Source organism: Rousettus aegyptiacus, unplaced genomic scaffold, assembly GCF_014176215.1.
Source record: "Rousettus aegyptiacus isolate mRouAeg1 unplaced genomic scaffold, mRouAeg1.p scaffold_m13_p_5, whole genome shotgun sequence".
NCBI classification, from domain to species: Eukaryota; Metazoa; Chordata; class Mammalia; order Chiroptera; family Pteropodidae; genus Rousettus; species Rousettus aegyptiacus.
This window is the reverse complement of record NW_023416308.1, coordinates 31,915,998-31,938,531: the sequence shown is the minus strand read 5'-3', so window position 1 is coordinate 31,938,531 and position 22,534 is coordinate 31,915,998. Positions and strand designations below refer to the sequence as shown.

General features: G+C 38.3%; 1 protein-coding gene across 3 annotated transcripts in view; it reads right to left on the bottom strand.

Annotated features, from left to right (window-relative positions):
• Positions 1–22,534, bottom strand: part of OPCML (opioid binding protein/cell adhesion molecule like) — a 1,143,910-nt gene that overhangs the window by 78,756 nt on the left and 1,042,620 nt on the right. The window contains exon 7 of one of the 3 annotated variants that reach the window (XM_016137937.2): positions 16,419–16,958. The exons of the other annotated variants lie outside the window; for them this stretch is intronic. Coding sequence (XP_015993423.2) covers positions 16,912–16,958 — 47 coding nt within the window. The 3' untranslated portion in view covers positions 16,419–16,911. Of the gene's footprint in view, positions 1–16,418; positions 16,959–22,534 lie in introns of those variants that run through there. 3 annotated transcript variants of the gene reach the window in all.

Sequence of the window (22,534 nt, the reverse complement as noted above, 5' to 3'; positions counted from 1 at the left end):
TTATATTTTGCAAGTAAATAAAAACCATTTTAGTTAAAATATCTTAGAAGAATTTCTTATAAATAAACTAAGAAAACAATTTCATGGCAAAATATGTTTAAAAATATAATTAAAAAAAGAAGTTATACCACTTGGATAAAAAAGCACTTGTATCTGCAAACCCTCTACTTGAAATTTCTCATTATTTAACACTAAAACGAGTAGCTTATGATTTATTTGAATTTTAATCAAGGCTGAATCAATGTATTAGGAGCTTATAACTTTTTATTTCTATTTCTCTCTCTTCTAGTTTTCTATTGTATTATAATTCATAGAGTTAGCTTTTGGTTTTGTTGAAAATCTATAGATTCATTTAGTTTTTTCTGTCAATTATTTTTACCTTTATTTTTATTATTTCCTTCATTCATTTTCACGGTTTATTTTTCTTTGTCTAGATTTGTGATTGAATGCATAACTCATTAATGAGTAACTCAAGTTTCAGATTTTCCTGTTTTTTTAACATAAGCATTTAAAGCTATAACATTTCATTTAAAGCTCTAAAATTTCTTTCAATTACTACGTTAGCTGCAACCTGCAATTTAGTTACATAGTTTTTTTTGTCATTCATGTCTTGATATTTTATAAGCCTGTTGTGATTTCTTCTTTAATTCGTTACTTAGAAAAATGTTTTTAAATTGCCAAATATATGAGAAGTCATTGAGATTGTATTTTTGTTGATAATACTGCATGTGGTCAAAGAATTCAATATGCATATTTTTGTGTGTGTGAATTTGTGATAAATGTACAAATATGATTATAAACCTTTATGATAATGGTGGCGTTCTGTAACATATTCAGCTCTAAAAAATTAGCTATTTGCTTCTGTTCTCTGTCTAGGTGTCTTCTTACAAGAGTTTTGTCTTTAAGTGTGGAGGGGAAATAAATGTAGACTGGGTTTTTTATCCAGGAAGATACAGTCTACATTTATCTACATCATGAGACCAAAAGTGGAATGCAATGGGGAGGGCAGTAGACCTCAGATTTTAGAATTCTCCCTGACCAGTCTTTCCAGATAAGACCAATGCAATGGGTGACATCAAACCTGGACATCTCTGCTGGGCATAGGATCCAGTGTTATTTCCATGGATATTTCAGAGAGAGCTGACAACTGTCATCCAGTGGCTTAAAAATGAAGCTAGGACTGAGTTGGATTTGAATTGTGCATCGAGACCCTTAGGCCTTCTATCAAGTCCTATTTTTTTTTTAGTTCCCTTTCTTCTCTCCCTAGGGCTATACCATGTATAGTTTTTTTTTTTTTTTGTACGCAATCCAAGAAGTCCCATATGTTGAGCTCATGTAACTATTACGTGATAGGCTGTACCTTTTTCCTGCCTCATTGCAAAGTGTAAAGCATCATTTGCATTGCTTTGCATCTCTCCTTGTTTCACCTTCCTTTACCTCACCTTCAATAGCCTGAGTTTGCATCACTTAAATAGAAAGTCAACACATTATTGCTTGATTCAGGCTCTGCTGTCTAGGAATCCCAGACCAAGGCAATTGATATTACAAGTGAAATATAGAAAGCATATTCTTAAAATTGTTTTGGAGTTGGATTGTCTACCTGTCTGGAAGCAATATAAAGTTTATTGCCGGAAGTTACTGGGATGATAATAAACTCTGGTATAGAGTAGCACTGCAATACATTTAGGTTTTCATTGGATAAAATGTAGTTATGTAGTTAGAAGGTAAGATATTGGAAGAACAAGCTTTGTTGTCAGGCAACATGGGAACCATGAACATTACAAGGCTTATGGAGTAGGTGGATAATTGTGATACCACTAGGGACTATAAAAAAATAACAGTCTGAGAATAGTTATTTTCCAATTTAGTATGTCCTAAAGCTAGAAGACCTTTCTGGTAGCTTTAAAGGAGACTCTTATGTTCTTTGGTCTCAGATTAAAGTAGGTGAAAAATCAGACCCCAAGTCTAATTAGATAACAAAAGTGTAAAGATGATTAAATATGAAGCAACATAAGTCTTCAATTATTAATGTCAGTGTTCTAGCAATGAAGAATGGCATGTAGAGACATGGAATGGAGTCACTTTTATTGATAAACCTAAAAATATTGAACATACGAGTTTTCCTGAATATTTTTGGCAGGAAAATTCTCAAGGGAAAAACAATCCCTTCTCTATTGACAGAAAAAACATATCCTCTTTTACTGAGAAATAATGTGATAACCTCATCTAAAGAATATTCTTCACAGTATAATTTTATTCTCAACAAGATCCTTCCTCATTGTCCTCTCCAGGCTGATAATCAGAGTCAAATCTAAGGACAAACTAAGGAGATTGGGGTGGGGGGTGGATTTTTTCTTCAGGAAGATACAGTCTACATACAAAAAGTATTTCAGAGCCTGGGAATATGTGTAGAAGGAATCTGCAGAAAACATGCAAGAGTGGATCTTAGAGGTATTAAAACAAGGTTGAGATGAACTACAAAGTTGAATAGTGGAGAACTCACTGACCTGGGGCTACTTTCCCACAATTCAGGGGTCAATATTTTGGACTTCTAGAACAAATTCTAAAAGCATTAACTGCAATAGCTTTTTGAAATCCAGACTCAACAATTATCTACACTACAGTAAGTAAATATGTCAGTTTTGAAGAAGGGAAAAGAGTATTTAGGAACCTGGAGATGTAAAATATATTACATATAACCTAGGATTCTAGCATTTGACTACATTCCTCAGGAGGGTCCAGAAGACATACATTACTAGGACAGTAAGGAATACATTGGTGATAGGTGCATGGGCATTGTTGAGATGACTAGAAGCTATCTTCTGAAGGCTATGCTAGATAGTGGGTGTTGCTGCCTTTGAACTGGCATCTTTAATATCAATATCAATATTGGGATTATAAAATGAAAGTAGTTACATGGCAGCACATAATTATCAAAAATAAGGTAAGTTTAATTGCTGTAATAGATAATAAGGCTGCCTTAACCCACAAAAATATATGGTGGTAGTGAACAGATCATGGTGCTTTTAAGGGCAAGACAGAAGGAGAAAAGACTAGGGTATTACTAGGTTTATGTAATCAGGAGGGGAAAAAAACAGAGATAGCAAGTAGCAGGTTAATGTCAACTGACATAATAGTAAGTCACAGTTCCTCACCTTGTTATCAGATTTAAGCTGGTTCACAGAATAAGAACCCACTGATTGAAAAGAAGGCAATGTCTTCATCAAGAATCATCCTGCTACTTCACTATAAGTACTTGCTATAAATATTTTTCTGATTCTTTCCCAAAGAATTTAAGAAAAGTTCTCACTATGCAGTGGGGAAATAGATATTACTATAACTGTTAGCTAGTGTGCCTGAACTTACACTTGTATCATGAAATGGAAAATGCCAAAAGTGACCCCATATTTAGGGTAAGAGCTTGAAGAGGTCAGGTGATAAACAGATTTTGGCCTGAGGTCATCTAAATTGTGGTTTCATGGAGTTGGCAAATTCACAATGTGGTTATTTCACTAGATCCCATATGTATGATTGGGATAGATATTTTTAGCACCTAGCAGAAGAACCTTTGCTTTGGTTTCCTGATGTGCATATTATAGTAGGTACTAATAAGCAGAAACTTTTGAAATGACTTTCCCATCATTCTTCCTCTCTCTATTGCCAAGAAGAAATACTGTATTCATTGAAAAATATGTTTATACTTGTATCACAAATAAAGACATAAAAAGATACAAGGGTGATAATCTCTAACATATCTCTTTAATTTATCTGTCTGACCCTGACAAAAATCGGTTGTGGCAGATGGTTGTAGAATACAAGATAACTTAATGAGATGTCTAAATCATAGTTGTTGTTTCAAGCGTCATCTTTAGTAAGAAGAATAACACAATTTCTGTCACTTTGTATGTGGCCAATAATCTAGAAAATGCTATTGTCCGTTAATTTCTGATCATAAAAAGGATCTAAAGTAGTTTGCCGTTACATGGCAAGGAAAGTAGTATACTTTAATATCCTGCTTTAGGGCCTGTTGAATATTATGCTTTATGTTATAAGATAGTCAGTTCACACTTTTATTGTCTTGACATTCTCTGGAACATCAAGCCAGTGAAAAGTGAGTCACATGTGAAAACCTAGAGAAATACTTCTCATACTATCTGTGGCAAAGGTCAGTTTTAAAAGTTTGTTGTGTTCTTTTTTTGTTTAACTTTAATTTCTAATCATTCTCAAATCAGTACTTTTATAAAATAAAGAGCTGAAGTTTGGATGTTGTGTAAATGACAAAATGATGTATAAAATTGTCTTATCACTCTCACTTTCTGTATTTATTATCTTTTGACTGGTTAATTTCTCTCTTGGACTTACCTTTTGGACTGGTAATGAACAGTTCGTAGATCAGCAGTACTGTCAGGATTATATTTTGTATAGCACTGCTCTAAATGTCTGAGTAAGACATATATTGGTATGTATATACATATATAACAAATATGTTTTAATGTTTTATTTATTTGTCTTTATATATGTATATATGTATGTGTATATGCATAAGTATGTGTATAAACACACACACCAACACAGTGACCATAGAATAAGAAATTTAAAACATTGCAGAGGAAGAAGGAAAAAAAAATGGCATAGATGATAGAGGCTCTGTTCATTCCTCTGGTGATGAAATCAAAGTTCTGATGGAAACAAGGAGCAAGCAGCAAGGAAAAATCACCTAGGATTCTAGTTGAACAAGCCATACAAAGAGGGAGAAATACAAGAAATCATCCTGCAATGGCAGAAGGTAGGATAGGGCGAGGACACAGGGCTACCAAGTCTTGAGCAGCTGAGTGACATGAAGCTGCAGCAGCAGCCATGCAGTGGCAGAAACCTCTTAAAGGGGCTGTGTCCGTGAGTGGAATTTCTCAGTGATGGACCTGCTCGCTCTGAGCACCAGTGCCCTGCTCGCTCTGAGCACCAGTGCCCACCAGTGCACAAGGGACTTACAGGGAGACATTGTCAGAGTGGGGGCTGAGGCTAGACTCACTCTGTACAGAAGTGCTAGAGGTATCCAACAGGAAACAGAGGTTTCCTGTTGAGCCCTCACCCATATCTGTGCACCGGACACAGCTCTGCCACTGCCGTGATATCATCAAACTGGATAACAGATGTCACTCTGGCCAGAGGATTCCCTGAAACCCCGCCTACCCCAACTCATGGCCCCACCCACACCACATCCAGGTATATCCTCAGCGAGTCCAGTGCTCCTTGCTGAGCAGTGCATAGACTCACACTTGTAGCAGCTGTCCTCAGTTTCTGGTGTGGCCTTTTGAGGTAACTATAAACACAGCATCTGCGGATTGCTTGCTAAATCTTAACAGGTGTCCTCAAAGGGGCAGAGACTTCAGCTAAATTTGGCCTGCAACTGAACCCCTCTCAGGACTGTGCCACTGGATGCCTACTTTACAAATCCACACTAATAAGACCAGGAGACTTAGGAGCTTTGCTTACTACATAGAAACAGACACAGAAAGGCAGCCAAAATAGGAAGATAAAGAAGTAGAAATCATAAGAGAGAAGAGATATAATGGAGTCCAGTAATCTAGTAGATGCAGAGTTCAAAACTCTGATTATAAAGATGCCCAATGAACTTTTGGTTAAATTCAGTGAGAACTTCAACAAAGAGATCAGAAATATAAAAATGGGAATGGAAATTATAAAAGGAAATCACTACGAAATGAAGAACACATTATCTGAGATGAGAAGTATATTAAAAATAGAATAAGAATAAGCAAAGGAATAAACAAAATGAATAAAGAAAAGAATCAAATGTCCTATCTAGAGGATGGTACACTCAATAAGATGGACAAGAGATAAGATGCCTAGGCTATAAAAATAATTTAAGAAGCATATGGGATACTATTAAGGGTCAAAATATCTGTCTGATTGGTGTACCTGAAGGAAAACAAGATATTGAACAGCTGTTTGAAGACATAATGATGTAAAACTTCCCTTACTTGGCAAAAGAAATGGACATAAAACCCCAGGAAGCTCAGGGAATTCCAAAAATCAGGGATCCAAAGAGGCCCACACCAAGACACCTCATCATTAAAATGCCAAAGGTTAAATACAAAGAAAGAATATTAAAAACAGCAAGATAAAAGCAGATAGCTACTTACATCGGAACACTCATAAGACTGGCAGTTGATTTCTCAAAAAAAAACTATGCAAGACAGAAGGGCTTGGCACAAAATATTCAACATGTTGAAGACCCAGAATCTACAACCAAGAATACTTTATCCAGCAAAGCTATCATATTGAGTTGAAGGACAGATAAAGACCTTCTCAGACAAAAATAAGCTAAAGGAATTTATCACCACCAAGCAAATATTACAGGGAATGTTGGAGGGATCTCTTTAAGAAGAAAAAAACATATATCAAAAAAAAAAAAACCCAAAAAACAGGAATAAAGAATGGTAACAACTACATTCCAATCAATAAGTACTTTAAATGGAAAAGAATTAAGTGCTCCGACCAAAAGACAGAGTGGCCGAAAGGATAAGAAAACAAGACCTCTACATATGCTTCCTTAAAGAGACTCACTTCAGATTAAAAGACATACACAGACTAAAAGGAGGGGGATGGAAAAAAAATATTGCTTTGATGGACCTAGAAGGTATTTAAGTCAGACAGAGAAGGTATTTAAGTCAGATAGAGAAAGATAAACACTATATAATTTCATTTATATGAGGAATCTAAGCAATATAAAGAAAAAACTAATCAAAAACAGACTCACGATTATAGTGGACAATTTGGTGACAAACAGGGTAGAGAGAATGGGAGGTGGGAGAATGAGGTGAAGGGTTAAAAAAGACTTATGGATGGTGATGAGGAAGGGGAACATGGCATAGGGAATGCAGTTAACATTAATACATTGGTTAGGTGGAGGGTCAGGTGAGGGAGGGAGCAATTGGGGGGATCATTTTATGAACTATGTGATGTCTAACCAATGTACTGTATTCTTGAAACTAATTAAAATAAATAACTTTTTAAAAAATTGCATAAATTCAGAAACATGATATCTCAATGAAGATTGTACTTCTCTTGTGATCTCAGGTGTGATGTGACATTGTAAAGTACAACTTGCTGAATTTTGTATCTCCTTTAGGTAAATAAGAAGCATAGTACTTGTTTTTTCTCTTTGGATTTAGGAGGTAAAATATACTTCATTTTGGAATATTGCTTCAGAGTATTTATTGAGTCACCTGTAGACTACCATAAAAAGGTTTTCATTTAGCACATGCTCTTCTACCCCTTTGGTCATATAATTTAGGTCCTAGAAGGCCTGTGGTGGATAAAGATGCCATATGAAAATTTTTGCTGAACTCCAACAGAAGTCACAGGGAAGATATCTAAGTCTCTGGGCACAAAGCCGTGACTTCTTTATCAAAAAACTACTTTCTACTTGAAAAATAGCTTTTGGTGAAATATTGGGGCACAGTAGAAACTTAACACCTGATTACAGAAAACCGAAGGACTATATCTTGCAATGGCAGAGGAGCAGGAAGGCAAGCCCAAAAGTAGAGGCATATTTCAAGCTCTGCTGGACTTACAACTTCTAGCATTCCATTAATCAAAGAAAGTCACAAACCTAACCTAAAGTCAAGGGGCAAGAAAGTACATTCTACCCACTCTGAGGTCAAAATATATCAAATTACCAAGAAAAACATCAGTGGAATCAGGATGTATACATCTCTCATGGAGGAGAATTTTTTAAATAATAGCATAATCCATCAAATTTACCAAACTATTAAGTTGGCAAGCTGATCTGAAGTCCATCATGAAATGGAAGTCATACATTTGGGAGCAAGCTCAAGTAGATCCAGGAGTTACAATGTGCTATGTGAACAGATATTTTCTGCATTTGATATCCTATACCTTTGATTTCCTACCTTCCTTTCCTCAAACTACACTTAAAACATTGTTGTGATATGAGAAGCTTCCTATAACTAACTGATTGACAGAAGAAAGGAATTTGATCTGATTCCCAGATGTGTCAGTACAAAATGTTAATACTAACCGGAAATGAACTAATGCCTCCTGGTCTCAAAGGCATGATAGACAGTAGTAAAATAAAACCCTTTTGGAGTAGAGTTAATCATTTATCTTGTATAAAGGGAGAGGTGTCCAGAAGAAAAGATATAGTTTGTCTTCTGACAAAATAGAATAAGACTAGAAGAATGCAAATGAGTAGATCTGGAAAGGAATGATGTAGATAGACTTCTAAGAGTGGGACAAAGTGTGGAAATCTTTTTCTCTCATATTGATGCCCAGTAAAGAGCAAGCACTGTAGAGTAGCTGCTTAATAATCAGGCAGAGAAGATGATTTCTCCAAGGGACGTCATTCAGCCTCTTTCCATGGCTACCCTGATGCATTTCCAATGGAACATGGCAGTAGAGATGGAGGCTATAAACGAATCCAGCAATTTAAACTTGTCTTCACCAAGACCTCTCTAGCTAATACCTCTGAGAGAAGCAGAAATTGATATGTGATTACTTCCTAGAGTACCTATCAGCTGTTTGGCAGAGTTCAGTTTCATTGGACTGTTTTGCATCATGAAGGAGCATACGCTGGCCTTTTAGAATAAATATAAATATGTATTGGTGCCTCTACCATCACCACCATTCAAAGTTTACAGAATACTTCATCTAGAGACATGGCATCATACAACAGTGCTTCATATCAAAGGACACATTTAATAGCAAAGGAGATTTAACAATATCTCATGACTGCAAGGTTCGTGTCTTTTATCTACCCTATCACGCAGAAGTAGCCAGCCTCATAGAACAGTGAAACAGCTGCCCATCGAAGTTTCAGCTGAGGTACCAGCACTATTGCTTCTGCCCTCCCAGATTTGGCATGTGTGTTAAATCAACTACCAGCATACAGTTTGGTATCTCTAATAGATGGAATATATGGATTAAGGAAACAAGGTTAGAAATAGGAGTGGCCCCTCTCACTATAACACCCAGTGGCTCAGAATTTCTGCTTTTTCTTTCCTCAACCTTGAGCTATGCTGAAGTCCCAGTATAGGGTGGGAATGATACTGCCAGGGCCTATATAGAGTGTTCCACTGAACAAACTAGAAGGTGCAACTGTCATCTTGTTTGTTAATTTGGGATGCTCTAGGAAGTAGATAAACAGGTAAAGAAAAGTGTTAATGTAACTAACATGGTTAATAGATCTTGTTTATCATGAGGAGCTGGAACTGGAACTACATGATAAAAGCAAATGAGTATGGCTATTTCACCGGGCTGTGTCTCTTAGAACTTGATGATAACTGTCAAAGAGCAATCATAGCAAACAAAACACGAAATGTATGGAGAAACTAATGGCCTAGATACTTGCAGGATTATAGTCTGAATCACACTGCTTGACATGTAACCCTGACTGACCTAACTGATTTCCAGGAGCGAGGGAAATCTAGAATTGCTATCAGAGGAGGCAGACAATGGACATAAAATGCAGGCTTGAGACTAGCTACAGCAGTGGTAATATTCTTTATATCATTAACTCTCTTTGCTTAAGTGTTGCAGGAGCTCACAAAATTGGCCATAACCTTAAAGGAGGCTCTGTAGGAAGTTGGACTTGAGCCCCAACTCCCTACTCTTTAGGGAAGGCATGAAGGTGTCATTTTCTCACAACACACGCACACATGCACACGCAGAGAGGTCTTATATTGTAGGGATGGAGTTTCTATAATGGCAGGTACTCTTCTAGCCTCTAATACCTCTCTCCTGTCAAGTCCTGCTCCTTGGCCACTGCTACACTGGTTTTCTTTGCTTAGCGTTTATAGCTCCTAGTAACACTTCCAAACTTCGATGAAACACCACACTGCATGGTATAGGATCTCGTATTCTCAGTGGCCATCAAAGGGGTCAGATGATTTAATCCAAAAGTACAGGAGACTTAATATGGTATGGAAAACTTTAACTAGTAGAAAGCAGGGAATGGATGCAGCTAGGAAAACAAATTCTCATACGTTTTCCATGTACACCATCCAGAGAAGACCTGCATATGTACTGAGAAGCAGCAACTGCTAAGTGGCCTACTTTCTTTCTCTCTCCTACTGGGCTCACTGTGAAGCAGTAGCCAGAAAGGTAAAGCATCATACTGTTTTGCTTTTTAAGTATTTTCTTTTCTTACATTCACTTTTTCCTCATCCTTGCTTTCCTAGGTCCCCAGTACCCAAATAAAGCATAAGCGGTTTCTGTTTTCTAAGGAATCTTGACTAAAAGATGAGCCTTTGTCTGTACACATGCATTCTAATTTTTCTCCTCTCCCAACAAATGTTACCCTTATTTCTACCTAAAGGCAACTTTCCTTGCACACAATACAATCCATATCCTATTTGCCCTCCTAGGCTCAATCTTTGTCTTGCAATTATTTCCACTGTTTCCTGTGTTATCTTTCTCCTTTTCTACTGATCCATCAGACCACATATATGCTAAAATTTCCTATCTTCAAAAATTTATCACTTGTTCTTACCTCCTCTTCCAGCTACTACTTATTTCTCAGATATCTTTTATGGAAAAACTATTGTAAGTAACTCTATTGTCTCCACTTGCTTTTCATCTAATATTTGTTTAACATATGCCGGGATTGTGTCCTCACTCCACTCACTAAACTACACATCAATGCCCTTCTTCTGAAAAAATTACTTTTTCCCCAAAATATATTGGTCAAGTCTCAATCTTAATCTAGTCATACCTTTTGGCAGCATTTGATCAGTTGACCATTGCCTTTTCAAAACACATTTTCCATTTGGTTTCTAGGATGCTATGCCTCTATTTTCTTCCTACCTCAATGGAAGCTCATTCTCATTCTTCTTCAATTGGTTATGCTTTTGTTCTTCATATTTAAATGTCGGATTGCAGACCTCTTGTCTTCTCTATCTCTAATTTTCTCCCTGGTAATATTTTCCAGCCTCTGGTTTTAAATCCTGAGGCTACCAAATTTATGTCTCTAGCCCTAACTTCTCCCCTAAAATCTAGACTGTAATATTCAGCTACTTAGTACCTGGATGTCTGAGAGAAAACTCAAAGGTATCATGCATGCACATGGCCACATACACATCATTCTTCCACTTTTATCTAGTACAGTGCATCACCTTTCTTCCAATTGTTTAGGAAAAAAAAATAGGAGGCTTCCTTGATTCCTCGATTACTCTTTCTCTCTCAGACTCTACCACCAATACATCAGTGAATCCGATTAGCGTTTTCTTAAAAATAAATCCTAGATCCCAATGTTTTTCATGATTGCCACTGATAGCACCCAAGAGAAGCCAAAAAATATCCAGCCAGGATGACTGCAACAGTTTTCCAACAGGCTTCCCTTCTTCCTCTTTTTATATAATCTAATCTTCACATAGCGACCAGAATGTTACTTTATAAAGTATAAATTAGATTATGTTATTCCTAGTTTGCAAGTTTCCAGTAATTTCCTAACCTAGGTAAAAAGAATAAAAAGTTCTTATCATGCTTACAAGGTCCTACATAACCAGGCCTCTGTGATTTTATCTGTAACTCTTTACCTTACTCCCACAAGTCTAGCTTGATTTCTTTGCTATTTCTCCAACACCCAGGCATGTACTTACCCCAGGATCTTTGTATCTGCTATTTCAGCTATTGGAATACTCTTTTCTCAGAACTTTATGGCTTGCTCCTTCACAATATTCACATCTCTGCTCAGTCTATCTCCTTTATGCTATTTATATGTTACTCCATAGAACTTATCACTAACTGACAGCTTATTACATATTTACTGAATCTTTTTCTGTCTTCCCCACTAGAAAATGAGGTCCATGAGGGTTGGGATAACATTTTATTCATCATTGCATTCCAGCACTGAAAAGAGGACTTGGCTCATAGTTGGTATTCAATAAGTATCTATTAAATGAATAGATGACTAAACGAAATGACTTGTTATTTACCATTAATATCTACACATATATTTATATTTAGACTATTCAAACCACCTATACTTTTGCTTATAATGTCTTCTTACTTTAGGAATTTTAGGTTTCCTCCTATTATAGCATTTTTTTTCCTACTTTAAGTATTGTGATGTTTGATTTCCATGTGTATTTTAATGTTTTGGGTTATGAGCTCATTCTTCCAGACATTCCCTTCTGTGAGGGTTCTGTGTTTTCCATGGACTATGAAAGCATCCATAAGTGGTGGTTTCCTAGCTGCCTCTGTGAAATTTTTACTAATTTTGTAGGTTCCAGACCAATTTTGCTGAATACAAAAATGTGGGTCTTACATCTTTGAGCAGATCAGATTAAGGTCTCTGATTTCTTGCAGTTCAATCATTTGCCCTCTGTGGTCTAGTAAGAATAATTGCTTCTCTGATTTCTTCAGGCCAAGAAGTGAAGTTTCTTCTAAGTAGACACATATTACAGGCTCCTGGATTGATCCAGAGAACATATTTCAGCTGTCCTGCACACAAAGAACTGAAAACTGATATCCACCCCACATAGACTTTAAGGACCTTACAATATATATCCTACCCATTGCTCTTCATAGATCCTATGATCTCAGCTTCTTCTTTCTACTATGTGTACCACCTTTCCTATGGAAAATAGAGTTAGTCCTTTTTTTGATTTCCATGCTTGGTTACATTTTTGATTTCTTTAAAAAATTGTATGTAGTTCTTTTTTATGTGTTTGAAGTGGAAGGTGGCTTCTTATAAGAGTTTAGTATATTCTGAACTAGAAATATCTAATTTTACTTAAAAATACATAGGATAGCACCATAGGCTCAGAGCTTCTTCATAGACCATCAGCTTACAATGATGTTCATGGTGGTGGTGATAGTGTGGTATATTATATGGAAATGTGGTAAGATTTCTAAAGAGGCAAACAGTGTTGGGAAACATGTTCAATTGTTTGCAAAAAAAGTAGTAGAGGGTATATTCATTCTCTGCAGTTGCTATCACAAATTATCATAAACTTAGCCATTTGAAACAACACTTATTTATTCTCTTACAATTTGGGAGGCCAGAAGTCAGAAATCACTACCATTTTGCTGAAATCAAGGTGTTGGCAGGGTCACACTATTTCCAGTGACTCTAGGAGAGAACCCGCTCTTTGCCCTTTCTAGCTACTGGAGGATGTCAGTATCCCTTGGCTTGTGGCTGTATCATGCCAAATCTTCAAGGCCAGAATTTAAAAATCTCCATCTGCTCTGTCTTCACATCACCTTCTCATCATGTGTCAAATATCCTCCTGCTGCTCTCTCTTATAAGTATACATAAAATGGCATTTTGGGCCCAGTGAATAATCCAGGGTAGTCTGTCTCCCCATCTCAAGATCCTTAACTACTAAATCACACCTGTAAAGACCCACTTTCTTTTTATTTCTTTCTATTTTTCTTTTTTCTTTTCTATATAAGGGTAGAGTCACAGGTTGCAGGGATTGGAATGTGGATATCTTTTAGGGGACCATTTTTCAACTTACCACTGATGGTGATAGCTTTAAAAAAGAAAAGTTGTCCCTCCTTTCTCAGCATCCTAAAGAACCAATTTCAGAAGGAGAGGCAGGAATGATAGAAAGCATGTAAACTAAGACCAGGAGAATTGATTTATATAGAGGAATCAAAGGAGATGAATCGAGTCACAATTGAAAATGCACATCAGAGAGATGATAGCTCTGAGATAATTTTGTTCCATGGGGAATTCTAGGGAGAAAATTGAATACAAAGATGATGTAGCTGACTCTGACACTCCCAATTCTCCATAGCTCAATTGATTTTTAGGCAACAGCATTTACTTTGGAATTAAAACAGTTCATAATAGCTGTAAATAGCTAATGAAATAAATCTGTAAATTTATATTACGCTCTCCTTTTTCAGTAATTCCAGAAGTATAAAGAGCACATGGAACTTGAACGATGAGGTCAGAAAGAGATCAATACATCATTTCCAGTTCACTGAGGTCAACCAAAGGTCAGCAAAAGTTTCTCAAAATAAATTGAGGCATTTTCTGCAGTTAGAGTGTATTTCCAAAATTTGGGGAAAGTGAGGGAGAAGACCTTGGTCTACAGAGGTCACATAAAAGAAGGGTGGGGTTGCACAAAGTCCAGTAAACTAGAAAGAATGTTCGGGTCAAAAAGAAATTATTAGAGGTCACTTATGTCAAGTTAGAGCCAAACTGAGTGCTGTTTTCTCTTCCAAATTAAACACAACAGGAATGTTTTCTGAAGACAAAAGAGATCAGGGAAAAGACAGGGATTTTCCCACAAACTCATTCAAGTTGCTTGAGATGCAACATAAAAACTAGGCAAGCTACATTTTAGGTGTTAGGATCCAAATAATTGATTCACTTTCTTTTGACACTGGGGAAAATAGTGGAGAGTCTAGTACTTTAGTCCAAAGGGTGATGGAAAACCCCATACTTCCAACTCAAAGTAATCTCAAAACATCTGCATCTCAGAGTCATAAGGTTAGCATAGCTCTTTTTAATGCAAATAAACCCTGAGAAAGCAAACACTCTGACAGGTTGTCTCATTTGTAAAGTTCTCCACAGCTCAGTGGGTAGAAGGATGTTTCCATTCACAAATATGAGAGCTCCTCAAGAGGACTTTGTTTAGGGTGGGAAGCAGGGCAAGAATTCCAACCTAGTTTTCTTTGTCTTACTGTCAAGAGCATTCTGGGAACGCAGAGGGGTGAGGTTTGAAAACAAACGAAGAGTGTGCAGCCACAAGTTACTTACCTGCATCTAAGCCTCGGACCTGGGGAAAAGAGGTTGTTAAAATCTTCTTGCCTACACCTGCTCCCTCTTCAATATGTTCTCCTATCCCGGATCTTAGCACCACCACTTGACATTTGTTTTCTCCAGTTCCAGTTGCCCCACTGGGCTTCTTGAGAGCAGGAGCGGTGTCTTCTTTAAGGCACTTATCGGGTGCCCTGCACAGGGCCGGCTCTAAACAAGGGGCTCAAACCCCTTTCTCGCAGAACAAAGGAATAGTTCTGAGGTCATGTGGATCTGGGGAACAGTTCTGAAAAACCCCCGGTGCACCCTGCCAAGTAATTACAAATCATTTTCATTCCTTAATTCTCAAACAGCCCTGTAACCAACTATGATTTTTCTTAATTCTGCAGATATGGAAACTGAGGCTCAGAGGGGTAAAAGGACTCGCCTAGGGTTATATGACCATGGAGAGTGTTTGGCTCTGAGTACATGTCTTATGGCTCCAAGTTAGGTGTGCCTTCCCCACACCAAACACACTGAATGTCCCTCCATGCACACAGCTCTCTATCAATAGCAAGGGGCTAAAACATGGCCCTTGCACCAAGGAGTGAAAAGAGAAATATCTAGGGATACTTTAAAAGCAGCATGTTCCTTGTAAAGGTAAAGAGCCAACTAGCCAACACGCTGGGGAGTCACGGGGATTAGGAGTGATACCGGGTAAGTGAGGTTAATCAGAGAAGGCCAGGTTCCCTAAAGGAGGTGACATTTGAGCCAGCATAGCCTGTAGGTCTGCAATGCAGAACCGGCTCACTGAGGAGCAGCTGTGTTCACTTGCAAGTGGGTGTAATTAAGTTCTTCCCCAGCGGCTCAGAGCGCGAGGTCTCTGGGACCGCCTCTGTGTATTGCTAGCGACCCCCAGTGCACAAAGGAAGAGCAGCTTACTGACAGAGGAGGGTAGCACTGCTGCTTCTGGGACCCTTCACCAGAAGCATGCATTTCCATTCTGACTTCCCCAAACAGACATTTCGAAACTGCTCCTTTTGAGTAACAAATAACTAAGCAAGTCTCCAGGACCAGAGTGAGCCCTGCCCTTCTCACCTTCTCTTCTTCAGTGAGAGCCTTTAGTCCCAGCACACTCTCCCAGATCTCTTCCTTCCATGAGTGTGCTGTGGACAAAGATGAGCTGCAGAATCCCTCCAGAAGAAGCAAAGGGTTTCCACTCCTGGCCAGGGCTCTGTTCCAGGACAGCCAAGTCTAGGGGAAAGAGCCCTGGGTTGGGAATCAGAAAGTGCGGGCTCTAGATATCAGTGTCTTTGCTTAGATTTGTTTTATTGAGCACTTTCTTCTCTGGATTTCAGTTTTTCCACCTGAAAAGGTACTTAATTACATTGGAGTTGAACTGGGTGTCAAGTGTTCATCGATGCCTCTGAGTCCTTCCTCAGCTCTTCAGGACAATGGCATTTGCTCACTTCCTCTCCCCATTGCTCCTGTTCTCTTTTCCCTTGGAAACTATCATAAAGAATTTGGATAACTTAATGGATTAGACAATTTATTTAGATTAGGAAATGACTGAGAAAGACGCTTACTGAGGTTCCTCCGGCTGCAGCCTTAGATTCCATGTAAGAATATTCAGCTTGGAGCCAGGTGAGCAGCACTTAATTCTTTTAACTTAATTCAATCAATGTATATTTATTTAGCGACCATTGAAAGTACTGCCCCTCACCCCCTGCCTTATTAATCTAAAAAAGATACCTACTCACATTTTAGTAACTGTAATACAGAATTATATCCTTGCTATGCTTATCCTTTTGTAAATTTACTTGTGTATGAGAATAAGAATTGGAGAGAAATAGAAAATAAAAACATAAGACAAGAATTGACTTGATAGGGTGTTGGGAAGGTGCGAATGGGTAGCTTTTATTGTTATAATGTTGCCTATGCAAACATACACATAGACTATAATGAAAATGTATAGACAGAATGAGTATAATTGATAAAGGGCACCATAAGACTGGGGACAGCACAATCCCTTTCATGCCAGCATCTAGAAAGTCTTGGCAGAGATGTCATTGCAATATCAACATCAAAGGAGGAAGTTCATACACCCAGTGAAGCAGGCTACGTAATAAAAAAAAATTAATAAATAGATTCATCCACTCAGTTACTCAGTCAGTCAGTCATTCACGGCTGAAGATACGCAGATAATTAATACACAGTCCATGCCCTGGAGGAAAACACGGGAAGAACAAACATGAAAGAGTCAGGAAATGCTCTTTATCAGGTGAACACAAACCCAAGAGAAGTGTTTTCTTAATTAGCAATTAATGATACCTTCCCATCTTCACGGCTTGCTGTTTATAAGCAACCAGTCGGTTATAAGTATTACTACTATCGTTAATATTATTAGTTACTCTGTGTCTATAGGGCTTTCTGGGAGAAGTGAGAGGGAGAAAAGAGAGAACATTGCAGAGAGGAATGCATTTTAAATGGAGATCTGGATTGGAGTTATATCAATTTGAAAACAGAGTCCTAAAATAGAGTTTATGAAAACTTAAAAAAAAAATCCTTAGTATATAAATTAATCCTGAACTCACCCACTGATACCTGCAGCCTCCTTCCCTCTTTTCATCTCCATGGCAGATTAAATAAGGGTGGAATGTTTATTTGGTTTACACTCCTTTCTCTCAGTAGCTAAACTGCATACTGGTTCTCTCTGGAGCTGTGCTGACACCAGGCAGGTTTTATCCAACTGACCAGAAATCCCTTTGCCTCTCATGTACACCTCTTATTTGCTTTGTGGAAGCAAGGTCAACACCGGGGAAAGGAGCCGATTATACGGAGAGCTGGGGATTTGGGACAACACCCTCTCCTAGCCATTTGGTTAAATGCTGGGGCAGCCTGGGGAGAGACAGACCCCAATCCTTGTCTGCATTACTGACCCTTGACACCAAGGGAAAGTTTACAGAAGGAGAGGATGTCACTGGACAGAGGGAAATCTGCTGAGCCTTGCCAAGGGGGAAAGTCCCTATCTGGCTAGCTATATTCTGCCTCATGGGTAAATCTTCAAGGACTGGGCACTAACTAGTTGAGCTCTGTAGTTTCTGGCCTGCTCCATTCTTGTCTTTCTGTTGGCTGACAAATGATTTGGTTTATTAAAAACAAATAAACAAATAAACTCCAAAACCTCACCCCATTATAACCATTATTATCAATCAAAATTTTGACTCTCCCAATAACTCTAGGCTTAAGTTCATTGAATAAAATAACTCCATTTGCCCTTTCCCCTCTCCACACCACTTTATATAACATTTGGCACTCCTATGGTGGGGGGAAGTATGTCTTAAAAAAAAACGCTATTGAGACCATAGTTTAGTGGTTATCAGAAGAAGGAAAGGGGTAGATAGGAGTAAAAGAAGTCAAATATATGATGATGGAAATAAATTTACCTTTATGTGATGAATACACAATATAATATATGTATGATGTATTATTGAATTGTACACTTGAAACCTATATGATTTTATTAAACAATGTCACCCAATAAATTTAATAAAAATAAATAAATAAACAGACTGGAAAAATACTATGGAAAGCCCATGTTGTTGTTGTTTGTCAGTTTGTGTGGTTTTCCAAAACAAGCTGCTATTTTTAATATTTTTTTTCTCAAGCTCAATCCAAAATCAAAGTTTCTGTGACTAAAATAAATTAGAAAATTTACTGCAGAAGAATTTGACCAAAAAAAAAAAATTAGTCTTTTTTTTTCTTTTTGGAGGCTAAAGCAAAACAAAACAAAACAGCCTCTGCAGGAGAAAGTCTGTCAGAGAAGTCTGCATATTTCTATTTATTTCACTTTTAAAACAATCGTATTTCTCCATTAAGATCCAGCACGAGGAAAAGGATGTGGGACAGAGCCTGGGGCCATGAAGGGTTAAACATCTTTTTCTTCTTCAACAGTATGCTCTGGGGATGTGAGAACTCTGGTCAATAGACAGATATATTGACTTGTTATTATTTAAAGTTGTTTAACCAGGTAGAGATAAACGAAAGCTTTCAGCAGCTGAACTATCACACAAATCACAATTAAGGTGGCATATGTGTTTGGAAGACGTAAAATCAATTCCCGCGAAGATAATGTTTTAGTCTCTATTTGAACTTGAAAACAGAAGTAAATTTTCAGCAGCAACAGCTGGGCTTGTTCCATCCAGGAGGCTCTCTATTAACTGTACAAGAAGGGCCTTTATTACCTCTTCTAATGGTTTTCCTCTATGGTTTTGTCTTCATCAAAAAAGCCAAATTGATTGCTGTGGTGCTGTTTACTGATGTGGCAGTTGAGGACAGTAGCAGCTGGGCACTCACCCAGCCCAGTATTTGGACCTCCCTCTTTTTAGTGAGTGCTTTTTATTGTTTTTGAAGGGAGAACAATGGACCCCTTGGGGCTACTGGTTGTGCTGGGTCTGGGAGGGAGGGGAGTTTCTTTCCCTAAGGTAGCCTTCCCTGAGCTTGCCTGAGTGGGAAAGCTTGTGTATAGGAAGGGAAGGCATCTCTTCCAATGAGATGTGACATTTAAAGACTTAAAGACTACACTCACCATTTAAAATTTTAATCGTGTGTGTGTGTGTGTGTGTGTGTGTGTGAGAGAGAGAGAGAGAGAGAGAGAGAGAGAGAGAGAGGGAGACAGAGAGACAGAGAGAGAAAGAGAGAGACAGAGAGAGACAGAGAGACAGAGAGAGACAGAGAGAGGGAGTATTGTCTTCCTAATTCTATCCTATATTCCCAGGAGGCAGGGACCACATTTAATGCCACTAGAATCTTTATTGGATTTAGTATGGTGCTGGCTCATAGTAGATGCTCTTACAAAGGGGGCCATGGATACTGGGAATTCGCTGGTCCAAAGGCCTTTCAGTCTTCATGTTAGCTCATGGGAGTGAGGCTAGTTTAATGTTTTACTTCTACTGAGTTTTATCTGTCCTTTAGTAAAGACATGAAGGTAAGAGTAAGCTGGATGAAAACAAGTGCGGGTAGAGTCGCTCTTTTGGGTGTCATGGGCCTTGACTGTGAATAAGAGAAAAAAATTTTTGAGGATGTAGAAGTTTGACCTCCTCAGAACAGGAGCTGGGGTGCAAGGTCAGGTTGCTTCCAGAGTAAAAATAGAAACAGATTAGGAAGGAAAGATAACCAGCAGAGGACAAGCAGTCAGGGAGCCTGGATGACAGCTCTCATTAGGATGCTAACTAGTCAGGTGGTATAATGTAGATGTTTTTTTCTGAAAAATATACGCAGTGAAACCCAAGGTTCTTAAAATGTGTGTACTGATATAAGAATAGGATTACTATTGAAGAGAGACAAATAAAACATGCAAATAAAAACATGATAAAAAGAGAATACTATTCTATTCAGAACCATTTCCTTTCAAAGAAGTAGGAAAATATCATAGATTCTCTCAGTATCTCCATATCTGTATGATCCTTTTCAGCCCATGACCACATCCACCATCAGACCTTCATTATCACAAACATGGACCACACAGAGCTCCCTACCTCCCCATTTTCCCATCTACTGGTGCTGACTTTCTCCCTTTCACTCTGTCCAGTATATCTCTACAAGGTTTCTGCTCAAATGACTGTCTTGATTTTTTCTCAACTCAAGAGCCATGGATTCATCCATTCAATAGATACGATGATTCACCATGTGTCTGGCACCATTGCAGGTGATTGGGAAACAGCAAACACAAACTATCTGCAGGCATTGAGTTAGATGTAGTGGAGCAGGACAGAGGATAAATGATTGATGGGGTGATAGGTAGGTAGATAGGTAGGTAGGTAGATGATAGAGAGATAGATAGATAGATAGATAGATAGATAGATAGATAGATAGATAGATATTTTATATAGATATATATTTATATTTAAAGTCAGAAGTTCCCATTTGCCTGAATGGAGCCATATTTGACTTAATATTTTCTATGTTTTATTGTCCAGCATCTATTTTCCATTGTAATTTTTGTTCATCTCTATTGGTTTGTCCAAACTAGAAAATAAAGAAAAGGTGTTTCCTCTAACTCATGATATTCTATTGTGTACTTAGAGACTGGAATTAAATTCTTTCCTTCCCTCATTTCTTTGTAGGATTGAGGTTTCCTTCCTATCTGTTGCTTTCCTGAGGCTCTCAGACTGATGCACAGTTTAGGGTCAGATGCACATAAGCCAACAATAGCAGGGATTTGTTCTTCATTGGGAAAGTGGAAAGGGTAAGTGCTGAAGAGTACAAACATTTTCTAGACCTGACCTTTGGAGCCAGGAAATTGTATAGGAACTTAGTGTCATTTTCTTCCAAGATATGGAACCCCCGCCTTCCTTTCTGGAAGCTCACAAAGAAGGCAGACTTACGAAAGGCCTACATGAATGGCTCTTGTGTTCAGCATAGATTCCACTGTGTTTTGGAATATGGGGTGAACACTGAGAACAGTGCGCAATTTGGTGTGGAACTGGAAAAAGCATATGGTATGGTATCAGAACAACCTGTGTTGGATTCTCAACCCTGTCAATCTCTTACAGTGTCCTGTAGGCTTCAGTGAGAATAACACATCATTCCTGAGGTTTTTTGGATGTTATATGAATAGGTGCATGTAAAAGCACCTAACTCCATATGTAATTTCAGTAAGTACGTAAATGTTATCAGCTTTTGGCCCTTGATCTGCTCCCCCTGCTCCCTCCTCCCCTGTACACACATTGTTGCTGTCATAATGTTATTATCCAAGGAATGGATCTGCTACAATATATTAGCTCGTTGACTTCATTGTGCTAAAACAAAGAGAATATTCACAAGACAGTTTTCACAACCCTCAACCCAGTGGCACCTTCCACTTCTTATTTACTCTTCCTCAGCAGATTCAAAATTCCTAAGGTAAGAATCAGGAGGAGGAAGGGGGCAGGTTGAAGAGTTCTGATACTGCCCACAGAACAGAGATAAGTACAGGAGAGAGCAAGGCAGGGACAACAGAGAATTTTTCGAGTAACTCAATGAGGAATTGACATCAAATGGGACACATTCGAACCAGCACACGCATTCAGATACTGGAGCCACTGTCACACAAAGCGGAAAAGTGAGACAGGGAGAAAAAACAAATAGGATTGTCCATGCTGCCTTTGCAGCACTGGGATGGAGACTCTGGCTTCATTAAGAGAAGAACTGGTGCCTTTGTATCTGAGGACCTCTGTCCTAGCTGACTCAATCATGAAGCTACTTAGTTTCTCTAAGAAGCTTATTCCCCTGAGACTTTTACTGATAAAGAGATGGAAACTGAACTGATTTGGTCTTGTAACAGAACAGCACTCCGTGCAAATCTGCCATGCTAAGAATAAGAGCAAGACCAAAGGAAGCAGCTTCATGGACAGAACCTGGGCTACCTTCTTAGGGACAGCCAATGTTGAAAGCACTACATACCCTGCAGTGTCTAGGCACCAGAAAGTTCATAGACAGCCTCTCTTTATTTGTAGTTGTTTTGCTTATGACTGCACTGTGAAATAAGAAAAAGACGAGAAGAAAGTGGATATTATTAAACACACAGGAGCTGGGTACTTTGCTAGGCACTTTACACATTTCATTTCATGTGATTCCAACAATAAATCTGAAAATATGATATTAAAGCAGAGTCATCTCTTACATTATTCCTTCTGGACAACATGTGTGGTAGGTGTGGGGCTGGTTCAGAAAAGGGAGAAGACAGGGCAGAGGTTGATGAAAAGTAGTGAACTAATGGACTCCTCTCTTTGCCAAGCATCCACAGTTCAGGAACTTGCC